The 18,210-nt window shown below is 41.2% G+C and overlaps 1 protein-coding gene across 1 annotated transcript; it reads right to left on the reverse strand.

Annotated features, from left to right (window-relative positions):
• Nucleotides 1-74: 74 nt before the first annotated feature.
• LOC311037840 (bile salt-activated lipase-like) lies at nt 75-8,496 on the reverse strand (the record flags this gene model as incomplete). The annotated part of the gene is made up of 11 exons (XM_084047130.1): nt 75-255; nt 726-935; nt 1,918-2,121; nt 2,676-2,862; nt 4,007-4,121; nt 4,550-4,657; nt 6,337-6,467; nt 6,785-6,982; nt 7,267-7,386; nt 7,663-7,810; nt 8,434-8,496. The coding sequence occupies 11 exons, from the start codon at nt 8,494-8,496 to the stop codon at nt 75-77; spliced, it is 1,665 nt and encodes a 554-aa protein (XP_083903256.1).
• Nucleotides 8,497-18,210: the final 9,714 nt, after the last annotated feature.

Consider the following 18,210-nt stretch of genomic DNA (forward strand, 5'->3'; position numbering starts at 1 on the left):
TTTATATACTAAGCAACACTGTCATAGTAACTTAACATACTGTAAGTATACACTTAATGAGGCAAATAAGTTCCTTATTCAGAGGCTGACTCCATGTTGGGTAATTCATTGGTCCAGAATTGCACATAACGAAGTCTCATCAGCTGTTTCACTGAGTTACTGTTCGTCCTGGAGTGGATCTCCAGATACTGATGGCCAACTCTGGTGAATGCAGGCCAGTTGGCAGGAACCTTGAGCCCTCCATAGTTGGGGTCCCTACAACAGAGAATAAATACCCCCATGAGAATAACTCATATAATATACCACACACAACAAATGCATTATGGATTTGATAGACTACATTTCTACTTTCTCAATATACATTCAAAATCTGTTTTTTTTTTAGTTGTCAAAAAAACATTCAAATATAGGCTACATTAATCTGACATTCAGTTTTATTTACCGGTGACATGAATCACTTTAAAGGTCTGATTTGGTCTGATGTAATGAAAGCTAAAATGGCAGTTGCAATATCCATAAATGAACAAGCAATTTCATTGTAATCTAAGAATATTTAGCTTAATGTGTTATCTAAATTATCTAAATGACGATACTGGTTTAACATAAGATAAGATATACCTTTATTGATTCCTGGAGGTAAATGTTGCTGTTACCAGTCTTTACCCAGTCTTTTATAATGATGATCATGAAGTGTGTGTGTTGTATGTCTGTAGTTGTAGTTATACCCAGTTTTGGCGAAGTTAGTCCAGTAGGCGATGAAGTATCTGGCGACATCACGGTGGCTGGGCCAGTAGCCTAGGGGTGTGCTAAGAGGCTTTCCAAACACAAACTGCAGGTCATCAGCATGGTCAGCACCCATCCAGCTTGGGTAAGGCTTTATCAGACCACCCATGCGGTTAGGCTCAGAGAACAGGTACGAGAAGGTACGACCGGTTCTTTGATGGGACAAGAAGTAAATAAGGACATAGTTATCGCTTTTCCAAAAACATGCTAAAAAAAACCAATGCGTTTAGGCAAGTTCTAGAGGCACTAGAGGCTAGTTTATACTTTATGCCACCAGGCCTATAGACAGTTAGGAAAGGATGTCAGGGACACATTTTTTATAATCATACTATAAAACAAATCTATTCCTATTCCATGACGAGAGGAAATACCTGAGAACATAACACATGGTGGTCCCAGGTTTTCAGAAGGTGTCATACCTGTTTCTTGTTTCGGTTTGTTTTCCCATAGCTTTCTTTGATTGGCTCGGCAGCAGATTTTAACTGTAAACGCGAGAAGGTGTGTTTCCAGTTCAAATTTGCTGCTGAGCCAATCAAATGAAGCTATGGGACAATGAACTGGAACAGGAAACGGGTACTCTACCTTCTGTTAACATTTTTGATTAACAGCTAATCTTAATTTTGGTATAGTGTCGCTATACCTGTTGCTTGCTAAAATGTAATGAGACATTTAAGTTATTGTCTTTTTGGAAGTGCAGCCACGTTTTCCATTTGGCATCTGATAAAATAACCAATTTCCATAAGATTTCTGAAACTCTGTATTATAACTATTAACTATGTATTTGTATTCATGTCTTACTTTTTCCAGGCCTCATCTGTCAGACTTCCCTGAAAGATGAGATCATACTATAGTACCCTCAGGTTACACCAGAAGATAATATCCTAGACCTGACTTATTATGTTTTCAGTAGGTATGGTAAATAATCAATCTTTTATTATGCACAATAACATGCCTAAAAAGTTAGAAATTTACAACTCATGCACAAAAATCTTAACTACACAGTAAATTCATCAATTTGTTACTCAAAAAGTGCACAAATGCAAACAAACAGACCTTGCATTTGCACACTCTCAGAGTTCAATGAACACACACTTTAATGTGCAGACATTAACTACTATACAATAAAGCTCTCACTTGGCGTTGGCAGCATGCATGTAGAGTGCAGCCTGGGTAGGCACCAGGAACAAGTAGTCAGTTCCAATGTCCACAACAGTTTTCTTGACTGACTCCCTGGTAGGATTTGATGACCAGGTGGAAGTATAGAGATTAAAAGCTGCATCTTGACCGGCACGACCCTTTTCTTTGGTATAAGAACCAAGGAGATCTTTCACATCCTCCCTGCAATGTGACCAAAAAAGAAAGAAAACAGATTTAAGAAGATAAACAAGATGTATTTTAGGTTTCCTCCCTTCCTCTGCTCAGCTCCTTATGCAGGCCTCAGTTATCTCCAGGTTTTATAGATTTGTGGTATAGGAATGATAGATTTGTGGTATAGGAAAAAACTTATTTTCCCTCTCTTAAATATGCAATCTATAACTTGTTTTGTGAATAAGTTAATTCATTTAACCAATCTGTTTGTTTGAGTATTTTAATAATAACAATATAACTACAACAACTGTGGTGGTTGGAGGTGGTCTCCCTGCTCTTTTATTGAGACATTTATATCCTGTAGCTAGGTAGGACCACCACTGGTTAACAAGTGGTACTGCCTGAAGGTCAGAATATTTTTTCTCCCCTGAGCAAGCAGGGCAGAAAGAGGCTCAGATATTGGCTCAGTGGTAGAAATAGTGGCACTCGCGCGGAGGACCAGGGTTCGAGTTCTGGCTGGGAAATGAAACTTATGGATTGCAGCTTTAAGCCCAACTGTCTTTGATACTGCCATTGATACTCACACGCTGGTGTCAATCAAGCCACTGTTAATGGAGGGGACGTCGAGGCCAGTAAAGAGGTGTCCGTCCATGTCATTGGCACCAGCAATGTAGTCGATGTCAGCAGTGTTGGCGAAAAGCTTTGCAGGCTCATCAGGAAGGAAGTCCCCATCAATCACAGCAGACAGTTTCAGATTAAGAACAATAGGGTCTGTGGGAGGTAAGTACAACAATATGACCCACAATCTTACAGTATGTTACACCTTGCATGGAAAAAAGCACATACACTGGCTTGAAATCGGATTGGCAAGAATTTCATTGATTGATTGACTGAATACTTTATTAACAGTTTGCAATTAGTACAGAGATACGATTTACAATGATTGTTAAAAGGATAACACTTGATACAGTCTACCACTCAGCCTTCTGGTTTATAACTGGAGATGGTTTTCTTACCCATCACTGTAGGCTTTATGAAAAGGTTGGTTCGCCATCATTGGTTATGAGAAGAGAACAGCACTGGACTGTTTTTATCTACAAAGCCTTACTTCAGAAATTGCCTAATTATCTTAACAGCTTATTAGAACTTAAAGTTTGCAATCACTATACCCATTACTTGGTTTTAAACATTCCCACTGTTAATTCTGAGCTGGGTAAGACATGCCTTTCATTTCTATACCCCTCACATGTGGAACCGTCTACAATCAGTTTTAAAACTGGAGAACTTAATTTCACTTGATCGCTTTAAACAGCTTGTGAGGAATACTCTGAGATCTTTCTGTATTTGCACTCTTTGACATTCTGAAATGTCTATTATCTTGTAATTTGTTTTGTTGTAAATTATTTTGTTAAAATTGTATGTCATGTTTACCGTAATTAGGGCTAAATTCACATCCTCAAATTAAACAAATGTATTTTGGAGAGCAAACCCTGCCTGCACCAACATCTCTTGTTTTATACTCACTCTACGTTGTGTCCTTTTCCACCTAAAATGTAATCATATCTTTGAGGCAGCCTTATTGATCATTACCACCAAGTTATCCAAAAGTTAGTAATGTATTCATGATAGACAAATAATCATTCCCTCCATGAAAATCAGACGATTCATTCTCAGAATATCTTGTACACACACGCGCACGCACGCACGCACGCACTACTGTATATGCAAGTTCTTATAGAATGAACGAAGGTAACATGAAACATCGGTTGCTCCATATTTTCCTTGAGGACAGATGTATTCTAACATGTAGGCTACTGTCTTTCTGCAGCATTTAAATGGGATTTTAGTCAGCATAGAATCACGCTTTCCTAGCAAACATAGAAATGTGATGCTATTTGATGGAATAGGTACTCACTCTGGGGACCTACATCAGTGTCCAAATCACCGGCCATTGTAAGCAGCACAGGATCTGTCATTTTCAGACAAGCTACCATTTGATCATCAGTGGGGCAGTTGACCTTCATAGCAATCTGGAGAGTGAAGTTGAAGGTAAAAGTAAAAGGGGGTGGGTGGGTGGACCTTTTCTTAACTAGTTAAAGTCTATATACTTCAAGTAGCTATCAACAAATAGCTATTTTTGCGAAAACAAAACAAAAACTAGGGTTAATGTTAAAAGGATCCCTGGCTAATAAAAATACTTGCCCTATATAACTAAAATTAGAAATTAAAAACACCTTACATATTTTATGTACACACACACATGCGCGCACACACAAATGACATCATCATCTTGCGACGGGAGTAATCTCTCTTGAGTGAAATAAACTGCTTAAGGTGTTTTTAATGTTAGTTATAGAAATTATAATTATTATTCATTATTATTAAGGCATATAAGGCTTATTAGCCAGGGATCCTTTTAATACATTTTAAATACATTTTCATCATTTGAACACATTACCTCCACTGCTAGCTCCCGAGGGTTTCTGTTGATCGCCCAGGGGCAGAGAGCAACCCCACTCTGGGAGATGGCTCTCTTGATTAAACCTTTGTTGTGGGGTGTGAGAGTCTGTTGTACACACATACAGTACATGCGCACGCGCGCGCACACACACACACACACACACACACACACACACACACACACACACACACACACACACACACACACACACACACACACACACACACACACACACACACACACACACACACACACACACACACACACACACACACACACACACACACACAGATCAGCTACCACCTAAATAGCAACTCAGTATTAACCCCAGGGTCTATACTTGGGCTCCTGTTTCTTTCCATCAACACAAAATATGTTTTGCTAGAAAAGTTTAACCTATTTCCACTTGTCCTATTTTGACACATGCCCAGAATAGGGACGCAAGTATCTGTACTTCTTATTGTAGTATTTGTATTTTTGGATACTTATGACTGTCACTCCACTATATATCAAAGATACAGTAAATATTGTACTTTTGACTTCACCACATTTCTAGGAAGAGCAAAATAATATTATGAACTAACTACTTAAGTCCTACAGTATTTGAAATATAGTGAAAATAGCAGATCTACATGTTCATAACGTGCGGTGGCTTACAAGCTTGTTTTTTGCAATATCCTCCTATAATTCTAGTAACCTCACGGTGGTGGTGGCGGCGGTGTCTTGGTTCGTGGTTCGGGGGACTCTTGATCAAACTGCGCATGCGTCGTTGCCAGGTTTCGCGAGAGAAACAAGCAGCAAGGTCTACGAAAACGAGGCCAAACCAAACGAACCCTTTACCACCAACGTTGCCCCTACAGCGCTTACAGTACGCCGACATGGCAACACCGACACCACGCCCACTCTCAGCACAATTCTTTCTGTGGAAAGTAAACACACCAGACGGACCCGCGGCGGGCGACTAACATGCCTACGCTATTCTCCGTGCTGATATATATATATATATATATATATATATATATATATATATATATATATATATATATATATATATATATATACGCCCGTGGGGAGGGGTGACGCAACGCGACCCACGGGGGGGAGGAGGTGGGAAGCCACGACGGGGAGGAGGGGGGGAAGCCACGACGGGGAGGAGGGGGGGCGCCACGACGGGACGCGCGCGGGGGAGAAACCGCGCGACAGGACGTGCATTAACCCCAACTTTGCAACTACTTTCACCGGGTATGGTCTATTACAATAATTTTAAGACTAGAAAATGTGCTCCTCGGAGTACAGGTCTCCGCCAGTACTGTTCCTGATTAATCCTGTCTTACCTATTTATATTACATATTGTCACGTGTCACTTGACCAATGTTAGCTTGGCTGATGGAAGCTCACTTCAAAAAATATAAATGATTTTTTGAAGTGACACACCTATTTATAGGTTTCTATTTCGTCATGCATCTCGCTAGCCAATCAAAGCACACCCTTTCAACATATTGTCACGTGTCACGTGAAGCTTGACCAATGTTAGCTTGGCGGACACACGGAAGGACGGAGACGAAAACATACCCTCCACCTCTGGCGGAGACAAAAATGTACTAGTATAAGTATTTTTAAAAAGAAAGTACTCTAGTACTTTAACTCAATTACAAATTTGACTGAGCAACTTTTGACTGAGCAAAGTTTGACCAGGAGTTTCTATACTCAAGTACAGGGATTGAGTGCTTTGTCCACCGCTGGCTAGGGTTCATCTGGTTAAACCAACATCACCAGCCACTTACCTGTAAGCTCACACTCGCTCCACCAGCAGACTCTCCAAAAATGGTGAGGGTGTTAGGGTTTCCACCGAAGTTGCGGATGTTCCTGTGTACCCAGGCGATGGCAGCCTGCTGGTCCCACAGACCATAGTTTCCTGTCAAGAAACCAACCTAATTAATTACCAATAACCATTCCAATTACTTTTACGGTGAGGTAGAGCGGCCCTCTTGGAATCTGAGGGTTCTCAGTTCGATCCCTGGCTGAGTGTCAAAGTGTCCCTAAGCAATTAAGACACTTCACCTCTAATTGCTCCCTATGAGCAGGCTGGTGCCTTGCTCGATTTCCTCCACCATCGGTGTGTGAATGGGTTAATATGAAATAATTGTAAAGTGCCAAGAAAGTCGCTTGCTATTTTATATAAATGCAGTCCATTTACCATTTACAGCCAATAATGTCATCGCTAATACTTGCCAGGCATGCTTGCATCTCCGGTGCTGAGGAAACCCAGGGTTCCGACACGGTATCCCAGGGTCACAACGATAACATCTCCCCTGTCTGCAATCTCCTGTCCATCATACAGATAGTTGTCGAGGAAGTTGGCCCCCATGGAACCTCCAACCAGAAAACCTCCTCCAAAGATCCAGACCATGACTGGTAGGTTAGTGGACACTAAAGATAAAGCATTTGAAAAAAAATGTAGAGACAGAATACAATATTTCCACATGGATTGACATTTAATTCAATTCAAATAGACACGTTCTAATTGAAGGAGAATGTGTGTTTGAGTGATGCATGTCAGGGGAACACACAAGTTTACTGTTAAAACCTAACTTATACTTATCGCATGACTGCATCGTTTGCTGAATATAACTGATTAAATAACCGATGTTGAACTGAAAATCTGTTATTTTATCTGTTATTTTATTTTATTAATAAAACCACTGACATTATACCTTGACGGCCATGAGGAACCCAGATGTTCAGGTAAAGACAGTCGTCACTGCCACGGGCATCACTTTGCAGCAGATTCACCTGCATACATCTCGGCTTGTAGTCGAAGGCCCTCAGCACGCCTAAGGTCAGGAGATAAAAAAAAATGTACCAGCTAAAGTAAATCTAATTCTATGACAGCAAAAAAGTAATCTAAAAAAACTCCTCTTGAATTCTGCCGCTTACTGTATCTTTCATCATTCGTCATTCTGGATCAAATCTTCTACTGTATATGGGATTTCCCTTTGAGAGTATAGGTTAGATTTAATCAAATCCCCCAAAATAGAATAAAATAAAAATGCAGCCACATATTAAACGGCATCAATATGAATGACATGACATTCATGTTGGTTTCTCACCATCCCAGCCAGGGTGAGGCCTAGGCTTCTCAAACCTCCCAGGGACGTCAGCGAAGGGAATTCCCTTGAAGACGTCCATACGACGACCAATTCCAAGGAAAATGTTGTCCCCTTTCACCATGCCTCCCTCTGTGTACACCACTCCTAGCTACACATTAAATTAACATGTTAATATAAAACCATTTCTACAACTCATTCTGAATGCTCCACTTCAAGTATGCCTAATGTTTCCTCATGTTATTTATCATGTCTATTTCAGATATATCTATAATGAGATTGCTTTGTAAATGCTCCGCTCTCACTGATGTATGTTTAAACATGGTATCTTCAGGCAGACAGCCACCATCTTCTAAGCTTACACAGCTGTAAACTGGACTCAAAATCACACAGTCAAATCCATACAATTTGATCGAATATATTTCATCCAAAGTAAACTCCATGGGTTTCACTTTAAAATTGAATTATGTACATACACACGCGCGTGCACGCACACACACGCACACACGCAAACACACACACCTTCATGTCACACACACCTTAACGTATCTTAATGGAATGCCTATATTTTAAATTAATAAATAAAAACTGTAATTGTAAACAAATGTCAAAATAAGGTATTAACATTTATTGACAAATTCCATCCCATACTATTATTACTGTGTGTGTGTGTATGTGCACACAAGTCTTTGCTATCAATATTAATGTAAACTTAATTGTGTGATACTACGTATTAATTAAAGGTACAGAGAGTACATATTACTATAGACTCACAGATGCTGCAGAAGCTGTGCCCACAAACAGGGCAAGAGCAATTAGACTCCCCAATGTCTTCATGTTGGCTGGCCCAGACAACCTGTAACCTGTACACTCTATATGTTTCACCACAGGCCTTATATACAGTAACCGCTAGCCCTCCTCCCATATGTGTGACTGACAGGTTGTTAGAGACCCCTCCCTATATAGGTCTATTAGTCCAGTTCACTATGTGTTTTCGTTCAAGATTTTTGGAGATTAGCAAAACTATACATCTTTGTAATGTATAGTATATAAATATACACTACTATGCAAAACATCCTATAAAACAAAAACAGAAATATGTATAGTAAACAGTTCGAGGGGGGGGGGGGGGGGGCTAGGCTTTTACTTTTACCCGGGCAAGTTTCAAATTGCAGCCACCTCTGAGTGCTCTTTTAGAGCGGTTTTGAAGGAGAGTAGGGATTTGCACTGTTTCTAGGGCTTTCCACAACCACGTTGTTGGATTCATGGTGGTACTGTAGTTAGTATTTCAACATGGCTATTTCACTGCCACATCACGGTGGCTTGGCAGTGGCACCATGCACTGCCTACTTTGTACATGCACGCGTTCAATGTGCTCCTCAAGGCAGGGCCGCCGACAGGGGGGGATAAAGGGGACAGTTCTCCCCCTCCCGGGAGGAGGGGGCCCCAAAAAAACTTCTTAAGCTATTTTACCTAAAATGAAATGTATAGGTTAATCAAATATCAAATGTGTGGGCCCCTCCTCTGTATTTACAGCAGTGGTTCTCGCTGGGTCTGAGCCTCAAGCCCAGGCTCCTGGGGCCCCCTGAAGGGCCTCAGGAGCCCTTGTCAGGACCCCAGCCTGGGGGGGCCCTGACAAGGTTAACAGGGCCCCCACCCCATTAGAGTCCTGCAGGCCCGCCAGAGCCCGCCCATGGCCCGGCCCGGCCCGCCAAAACTGCCCAAAAAAAATTTGGGCAGAGGTTCTGCTCTGGCATCCAGGGAGTGTGTGTACAGTTTCGCTGCGAGCAAGCCAACGGTGCCGGAGATTAGCTGTCCACAGATGGAGGGGGCGACGGACACACACACACACACGGACGGACGGACGGACGGACGGACAGACAGGGTGCAAAACATAGTCTCGGCCATGCTTTTCTGCAATTATACAAACAAGCTTAAAGGTCGTAACACACGGCAAGCCGTTCACGCGGGCGGTACCGCTCGGATCAGCGGTGATTGCGCCGTGATCATTGTTGTTTTTTTCCTCCTGCGCAGTGCGGGGAAAAGAAAAGCTCACCACAATAGCTCTTGCCGCCCGCAAGCGCGTGCACAAACGAGCATGCGCGCGAGAATTTCATGGGGCCGCGCCCGCCTGCCTCACCGCCCCTCAACTTCTCCGCACGTGCCAAAAAATCGCCCGCCTCTCATTGAAAAGGAATTACATAGGCGCGTTGGCCGCTTGCCGTGTGAAAGGACCTTTAGGAACAAGTGAAGTAACTTCTCACTATAAACCACATTGTTTCAGAGGACATATAGACACTAATAACAAATATAATATAAATACTGCATGAATATAAATTCCACTAAAATCATAGTCATATTCTTGTCATCTGGACTTTACCAACGAAGTGTAGCCTAGTTATTAACAACAACTTGAACAAAATATCTATAAACAGATCGGGTCGCTTGTAAAAGTTTTGGCTTTGATGCTATCATACTGTATGTAGACCTATTTGACAGTGCAAAAACATAATTGCCTTCATTGATACTTTTATTTCTACATTGTAGTATTGATACTTTTACTTAAGCAAAACATGTGAGTACTTTTTCCACCATTGGTGAGTTATGAACAGAACTGACTAGGCTGGAGGTGTTCAACATGGTGAAATCGCGCAAAGACACCTGATTTAATATTTTGAGGGAAAAAATGTGATTTAATGAATACATTTTTTTAGAGGTAGAGCAAGAGAGAGGGAGAGAGGGAGGGGGAGATCGAGAGGCTATTTCACACATGTTGTGAGCTTGTAGAGTTTTCACAGACATGAGACACACATCCTCAATGACCGTATTGACCCTACATGATAACATGTAGGGTCCCATTTGAACCAGGGGTTCAAATGGATCCTTACGGGTCTGTAACACCGAGAATGTACAAATGGAACCAAATGGACCCTGTACGATCCATTTGGTTAAATAAACACTGAGGTGTGAAATCCTCAGTGTTTATTTTGGGGTCCCAGAGATTTTAGGACATGTACTGTATCCTCAGTGACCCAACACACCCTGGCCTGTACACAACAGGTTCCACCACATAAGACAATCGGTGCAAAGGAAGGATTCTGCAAAGGGAAAAAATAAGAGCATTCAGGTTCAGCACAACTTTTGTTCCATCATAAATTGGAGTGTTAAACCGGGTCAGTACAAAACATAGGATCTGATATTATTATGGTATTTTGGTCAGGGCCATGTGCAATGATACAATACTTGTATGGTGCATTTGGTTTATTTGTTTTAGAATTTTTAATGCAGGCAACTGCATAATTAAGCATCAAACACAGGCATGTGGTTTCTATGCTTTCTATGCTGTGTGTGTGTGTGCGCGCGTGCATGCGTGTGTATGCTACAGTGAGGGTGCTAGGAAATGTTCTCTCTGTAGGAATGTAGGAATGTACGCATGTGTGTGTGTGTGTGTGTGTGTGTGTGTGTGTGTGTGTGTGTGTGTGTGTGTGTGTGTGTGTGTGTGTGTGTGTGTGTGTGTGTGTGTGTGTGTGTGTGTGTGTGTGTGTGTGTGTGGGGGTGTAATGCGGGACTGTATGCTGTACTTATAATGCATTTATATGTGTTTTCATGACTGTATTTTATGCACGTTGACCACCCACATCTCCCTATTTGGAATAATACAGTTTTTTACCCAGTAGTAGATGCAACTAAATGTACTGTATTTAGATATCTTTCAGCTTTAGATATCAGGTAACTATAGGACGAGGTTGAATATTTCAGGTAACTATTAGGACAAGGTTGAAATATCAGGTAACTATAGGACAAGTAAACAAGCAGGTTGATCATGCAGTGATCACCTCATACAGTACATAGTAGGTGCATGCAGTACAGGTAAGAGCAGTTTGAGATTCTCAGTGTGGAAGTTGGCCTTGACTGCGCTGTAGGACCAGATGGGACGTCTCTCAAACTTTTTGGATAAGATAAGAATGCAGTTTGTTTGAGCACAATATGATGTAACATTCTCTCACTTGACACAGGCTCCATAAGGGGGATAATAGCAGTTGGCTGTGATGTTTGTTTGGTCTGGTTAAGTGAGTGGATATACATACTCTAGGACATAAATCAAATATCCAAGACTTCTAGGCCGAAGTCCTTAGCCTGGCTTCAGCCCCTGAATCGCTACTAGCCACGCCCATTGGAGTGAAACGAAATGAAGATTCAGGCTGAGTGTCAGGCTACAAAGACCAGACAACACCAAACGCTTACTCCGATGAATAGGGGGGAAGATTCTTATTATAAACCAGTAAGACCACCATTCATTGTAACAAAGCCTGACCGATGGCAGATTTTGGAGAGTCCTAGACCACAATTTTTTTTTAAAGTACACAATCTTGAAATCACTTAGATTTTTGCTCTTTGATGACATTTAACTTGTAAGCAAACAAATAAACAAACTTTTTTTATTGACATAAGTTTAAGTATATAGGCCTAAAAAAAGATTTATGACAATCTTTCAATAAAACCTTTTATGCATGATGGCTGTTGGTGTGACTGTGTTCCCCAACCCTTTCTATGCAATTTGAAGATCCTTTCCAAGTTGAGTAGTAGGCTATAGGCTGTGGTTTTCAAAGTAGGGTCAGAGGGTCCGATCATTTTAACATCTTTAATCCTACATACATGGGCATAGCGGTCGGATCTGTTGCTCAAGACAACCGGATCTCTATACAGTATATGCCTATATGGCCATATCGGGTTTGTTTATGGTTATGTCTGAGTCACATGAGACATGCCTATGGGTAGGCCTACATCAGGTTTGTTTATGGTTATGTCTGAATCATAGTGACATGCCTATGTTTGGCGTGTCGGGTTTGTTTATGGCTATGTCTGAGTCAGAGTGATGTGGCCGTGGTCCGCCCACCGGCTGGCCCGCCCGGCGCCCTCCCATTAGCCAATTGTAATATGGGATGGTAGGAACACTTTAACGCAACAACAGAACATGTGTTTTACTACAAATGTTTTGATATGTCGTTCAAATAAAATATAACCACCAGAATAAAAACAAAATAATCATATAAATCGCCCTGTAGATAAAATAGTGTAAATGAACTATCATTGTTACTGTGCAATCTGCAATGCAACTTTATGCCACATGATGGCAGTAGAAAGCAGAAAACACATGTGATGGAGTGGCTGCCTCAAATCAAAAGCTGCACTGACCTGAATGCACTGAGCTCTCTCACATTGAATACAAATGCCTATAGCCTACCCCTCTTTTTCTTTTTGTTAAATTAGCATGAGACTTTTGTTTTATTATTTATATTTCATTCTAGAGATAAATTCAGCCTATAAGAGTTATTTTGTTACGTAGTTGAAATTTCTATTCATACAGAGCATAGCCTACTTAAAAAAATACACAAACAATTATAAAGCATCTTTGAATAAATCCGAATATATTTTGGTTAAGGAGAGATATTCATTAATTACATAAAGCTTAATGTTCTATTCATACAGAAGAGGCATACCTACTTTAAATAAATACAATACGATGTCTAAAGCATCTTTAAGTAAACTTTGTTGTCTCTTTTTTGGGGGATTCAGAATGTGTCCAGCCCTGTGTCAACAAGCCGTTGTCTCCCTAGAGATATTCCAACGAAATAATTGTGCATTGTATGTTTACCCAAAATTATGCTTTGAAGAAAGTTTACTGCCGTCAACAGAGGACTGATATAACCTCCTTGTGTTTACTTTGATTCTAGTTTGTCCTCTTAAGTACAGAATGCCTCCAGCGCTTCACTGTGACGGATAATATTACTGCTTGTCCATCTCGCCATGCAGTCGCCACAGACATATGCACCTTCATTCAATGTTTGGTTTTCTGTCAAACATGGATCACATTACCTATAACCCGTCCCCAACATAACCCTAAACACACACACACACACACACACACACACACACACACACACACACACACACACACACACACACACACACACACACACACACACACACACACACACACACACATTTAATACTTTATACAATACAAGGACACAAATATTTACAAGGTGCTGTAAAAAATGTACAGTCAGCAAATGTTGGACAAATACCCAAACACCCTTCAGGGGTACAAGTAATTTGGCAGAGCCAATAATATAAGAGATTGCAATGCACAGACTTTTGCATGCCGTTTAGCTGTTTTTTTTGTCATCCCAAGTTGTTGGAAGCCTCTACAACCAACCTATGTACATGTCCAAGGCATCACCAAAGATGAACAAAAGTAGATCGCACCTATAACCTAGCTCTGTGATGGTATGGAGGAGCGGGTGGTATTTAATGACTTTAGTCATAAAAGCTTCCTCTAAGCTTTTAAGCTAAGCTAAGCTACACACACACACACACACACACACACACACACACACACACACACACACACACACACACACACACACCGCCACCACCATCCTCAACATAAATGTATCTGTAAATAATTTAGCTAGTATTGAAAGCTACTGTATTTAATTCCCTTGAGCTACCATAATGCATTTAAAAAAAAGACAGGCAGATAACATTTTTGAGTACTTCCTGTGAGGAGTTATGAGGTTCTGTGCTTTGTGGGCGATAGAGGCCACACAAGGGACTGACAATCTGTTTAGGACTCTCTCTCTCTCTCTCTCTCTCTCTCTCTCTCTCTCTCTCTCTCTCTCTCTCGCTCTCGCTCTCTCTCTCTGTGTATTAGAGTCTAGACCGTCAGACTGGAACCCTGGGCTCTCAGATTAGACCAGAGCTTGGTGCTATCTCGAGTAAAAGTCCTGTCCGTTCCTCCCTGTCACTCGGTCAGTGTGTTCCAACCGTTGCAGTATGGAGGGGACATGATAAGACTGCTGGGCTGCTCTGGAGGCCTGCTGCTGGCCCCAGATTTCACTCAAAAGGAGTTTTCTCACTTTCTGTGTTAAGCGTCCTCTGACTGTCTCTCTCTCTCTCTCTTCATCAACCATCCTCCCAGTCTCTGAGCTATACTGTTAACCTGCAGCTGATTGTGAGTCAGTGGGTTCGATTTGCTGGGGGGGTGGGAAGGAAATACATGCCTTCTGCTCTTGATATCCTCCCTCTGGACTTTCATTCGTATGGCCGATTGGGATATGTTTTATCCCTGCTTCTGTTCAGACTGACTTAAATACATTACAGTAGTAGAAATTAACCGGAAACACATATGATGGTCATTTGTGTTTCCGGTTCAATTGTGTTGCCAAGGGTTCAGTTTGATTGGCATACCAAAAATATAGCGCAAATAGCAGATCTACAAGGTCAGTTACAACACGCCACGATGCGACACATTGTGAACTCGTAGATGTGCTATTTGTGCTATTTGTTGTACAACAAAGCATACTGTATAGGGCTTAAGTGGTTAAGAAAAGTTAAATCTAGAAATCTAACCCTGGTTGTTTCCGTATTCGACATGGGGAAGGGGGGGGGGGGGGGCGTCCATGTCATACAGTCCCCCCTAGTAATCAAATGTTATCAGCCATACGTCAATCATCTTCTGTGCACAGTCATGAGGCGGAAACGTGCTGACAGCAGCCTTTTTTAAACTATCTGCTTGTTGTCTGCCTGTTCCAGTAGAACACATTAGATCAGTTATATACGTCAAAACAGCTCAAAACTAAATTATTGCCTTCTCACTTTTGGACATAGGGTAGTCTATCCCGCATTTATTCAGTGAATTAAATAAGCAGAATTTTGGTGTTGTGTTAAAGTGTAACAGGATGTAACAAATGTTCATAGTGAACAGCGAATCACGATGACACAGATTCCAGTGAAGTTTCAGGGGTCTTTTTAGCCACTCGAACCAAAACCCCCAGAATAGATCTGCTATTCTGGGGGTAGCCAACAATAGCAGATCTACAAGCTCACAACGGATTTGAACATGCAGTGGAAACGTTTGGGTTGTGTATAATTCTTTTTGGAAACATTTTGATAATTATCAGTTAATAGAGTTTGCATTGGCAAAAGGGGGGTTGGAGTTTATACCTCATCCTACTCTTTTTCGAACATTGTTGTTGCTTATGCTTGTTTTTTTTTCTGTTTTGTATTTTATTTTATTTTAATTAATGTTCAAAATAAACTAATTCATTCATCCATTGCATTGCGTTGCAACACGCTGTGAGCTTGGATCGGCTGTTCTTTTGTGACGAGATTTGGTGTAGGTGGAAAAAAGCGGTCTAAGTACAGTTGTAACTCAGGTCTGTTTTACTAAAACAGAATAGAGGGTTTGATGGAAGACGGGGAATGCGTGGGGGAGCTCCCAGCATGCCTCAGGCTACACACACTGCCACCTTCCAGGTCAGGAGAAGACCACTTTGCATAATGCTCATTTGCAAGTCAAATACACCTCTGCACCCCATCATTTGACGTGTGTGTGTGTGTGTGTGTGTGTGTGTGTGTGTGTGTGTGTGTGTGTGTGTGTGTGTGTGTGTGTGTGTGTGTGTGTGTGTGTGTGTGTGTGTGTGTGTGTGTGTGTGTGTGTGTGTGTGTGTGTGTGTGTGTGTGTGTGTGTGTGTGTGTGTGTGTGTGTGTGTGTGTGTGCGCGCGCGTGTGCGTGTGTGCGCGTGTGTGTGTGTGCGCTGTGTCTTTGGATTGTGTGTGTGTTGTGTCTGAGTCATGATTTTCGGGTTGTTGGGTGGAACAGATTTGACTGATTCTTCTCGTTTTCTGTTACTGTGGTCGTCAGGGTTGAAACTGTTTCCAGTATCAGATTCTGCCATACACAGTAAAACCCTGAGTGAGTATCTAACTCAGAGAGTACAAATGTAACCAAATGGACCCGTAATGGAAATTATACATTAAAGACTCTCTGAGTTAATGTAATAGTATTATATGCTATTTTAATGTGTAAATGTACTGATAAGGCAGTGACCAGCTAACAACTCTTGGATTCATGGTCTGCTGTATACAAAGTTGTTCAGGTTTTTGTATCACGAAATGCTTTCATTTCAGAATAATGATTAGATATAATATAACAAAGAGATAAGAAGAAAAAAAGAATGGATGGAAGGAGTATTTTGCCACCTATACTGTAAAACATTTAATTTATATATTTAATGCTAAACACCTCCTCCTTATAACCAGGTGGTCATGTATGTAAAATGCTCCCTTGAACACAAGTTCTATTAACTTATAGAACTAACAAATCTGTCCTCAATTGCCTAAACAGAATTTTACAATTGAAAAAGTGAACTCAGGTGTGTGTGTGTGTGTGTGTGTGTGTGTGTGTGTGTGTGTGTGTGTGTGTGTGTGTGTGTGTGTGTGTGTGTGTGTGTGTGTGTGTGTGTGTGTGTGTGTGTGTGTGTGTGTGTGTGTGTGTGTGCGAATGCACATGCGTGTCCTCTACAGGACCCATATCCTGTTGGTATTGTCCCACCCATCCTGATCTCTTGTCTGCCATTGGTTACCTGCCATTGGTTACCTGTGCAGGATTGTGATTTGCCGTGTCTCGTCACACCAGGATGTTACAAGTCTAACTGTTCCCTGGTGCAACAACGGACCCTGTTGCCCAGGTAATCTAAACAGGATTTGCATAGAGAGACCTCAGATTTGTTTACTGTCAGCTAAACCAGACAGTGGGTTTTCATGTGACTCTCTGTGGCTCATGTAACACTGATTTCTGCATCGGAAACACCTCAATCATCAACTAATACACTGTAAAATCCTCACAGGGATGAACATACTTCATTGATCGAGGTCCCCCCCAGGGTCTATTACGCTCCTTTTCCCCTTCTACACCAAATCTCTTAGCTGAAAATAGCCGATCTACAAGCTTGGAGATCTGCAATTCTTTTGCCAAACATTCACCCCAGAATAGAGAGGGTTTATGTTTGAATAGTCTGAAAGTGTACAACTGGAAACAAAGTGGAACTGTAATCTGTACTTGTTTTGAATTCATGATCTTTTCGTTGTCTTCCTGAATTATACTTAACAGTATGACACTCACCAACAACAGATTTTAGGTGAATGACTAAGAATAAAATCGGCATATAGGCTTTTACATTCCCAAAACAGCTCCTCCAGTCAGAATCTATTGTACTAATTAAAGGAAAGGTGTTGTTACAGATATATTAAAGATGAGGCTGAAATGCTGGCCCTGCAAAATCATATTTTGTTGCAGAACCCTTGTATGTCCTACTGTACACTGTTATTTTTCAGGAAATGGAAAAAAGAGGTTCAATATTTATAAGATACACAGACAGACATTCTGTTTCTTTTTTAAATACGCACAAATAGCCATTCTACAAGCTCAATGCAATGTGCTGTGAGTTTGTAGATTTTTGTACAACAAATTGAATGACCTAACATCATTAATTTATGAAATATAACGTCAAAAAGAAGAAATATGGAGAAACAAGGATTCTGCCCATTAGCGACAATCTGCTTTCATTTCTGACTGGGTTACAGTTTGTGCCAGATTGAAATAGGCTAAATGATGATGTGATTTGCCTGGAGCATGCAGCTTAATGGCCTAACAGGCTCCTGTGTTTGAGGAAGGTGGTGAGGGTTTCGTGAGAGCTTAGACGT

The sequence above is a fragment of the Gymnoscopelus microlampas genome (genome assembly GCF_963454915.1).
Source record: "Gymnoscopelus microlampas genome assembly, chromosome: 21".
Lineage (NCBI taxonomy): Eukaryota > Metazoa > Chordata > Actinopteri > Myctophiformes > Myctophidae > Gymnoscopelus > Gymnoscopelus microlampas.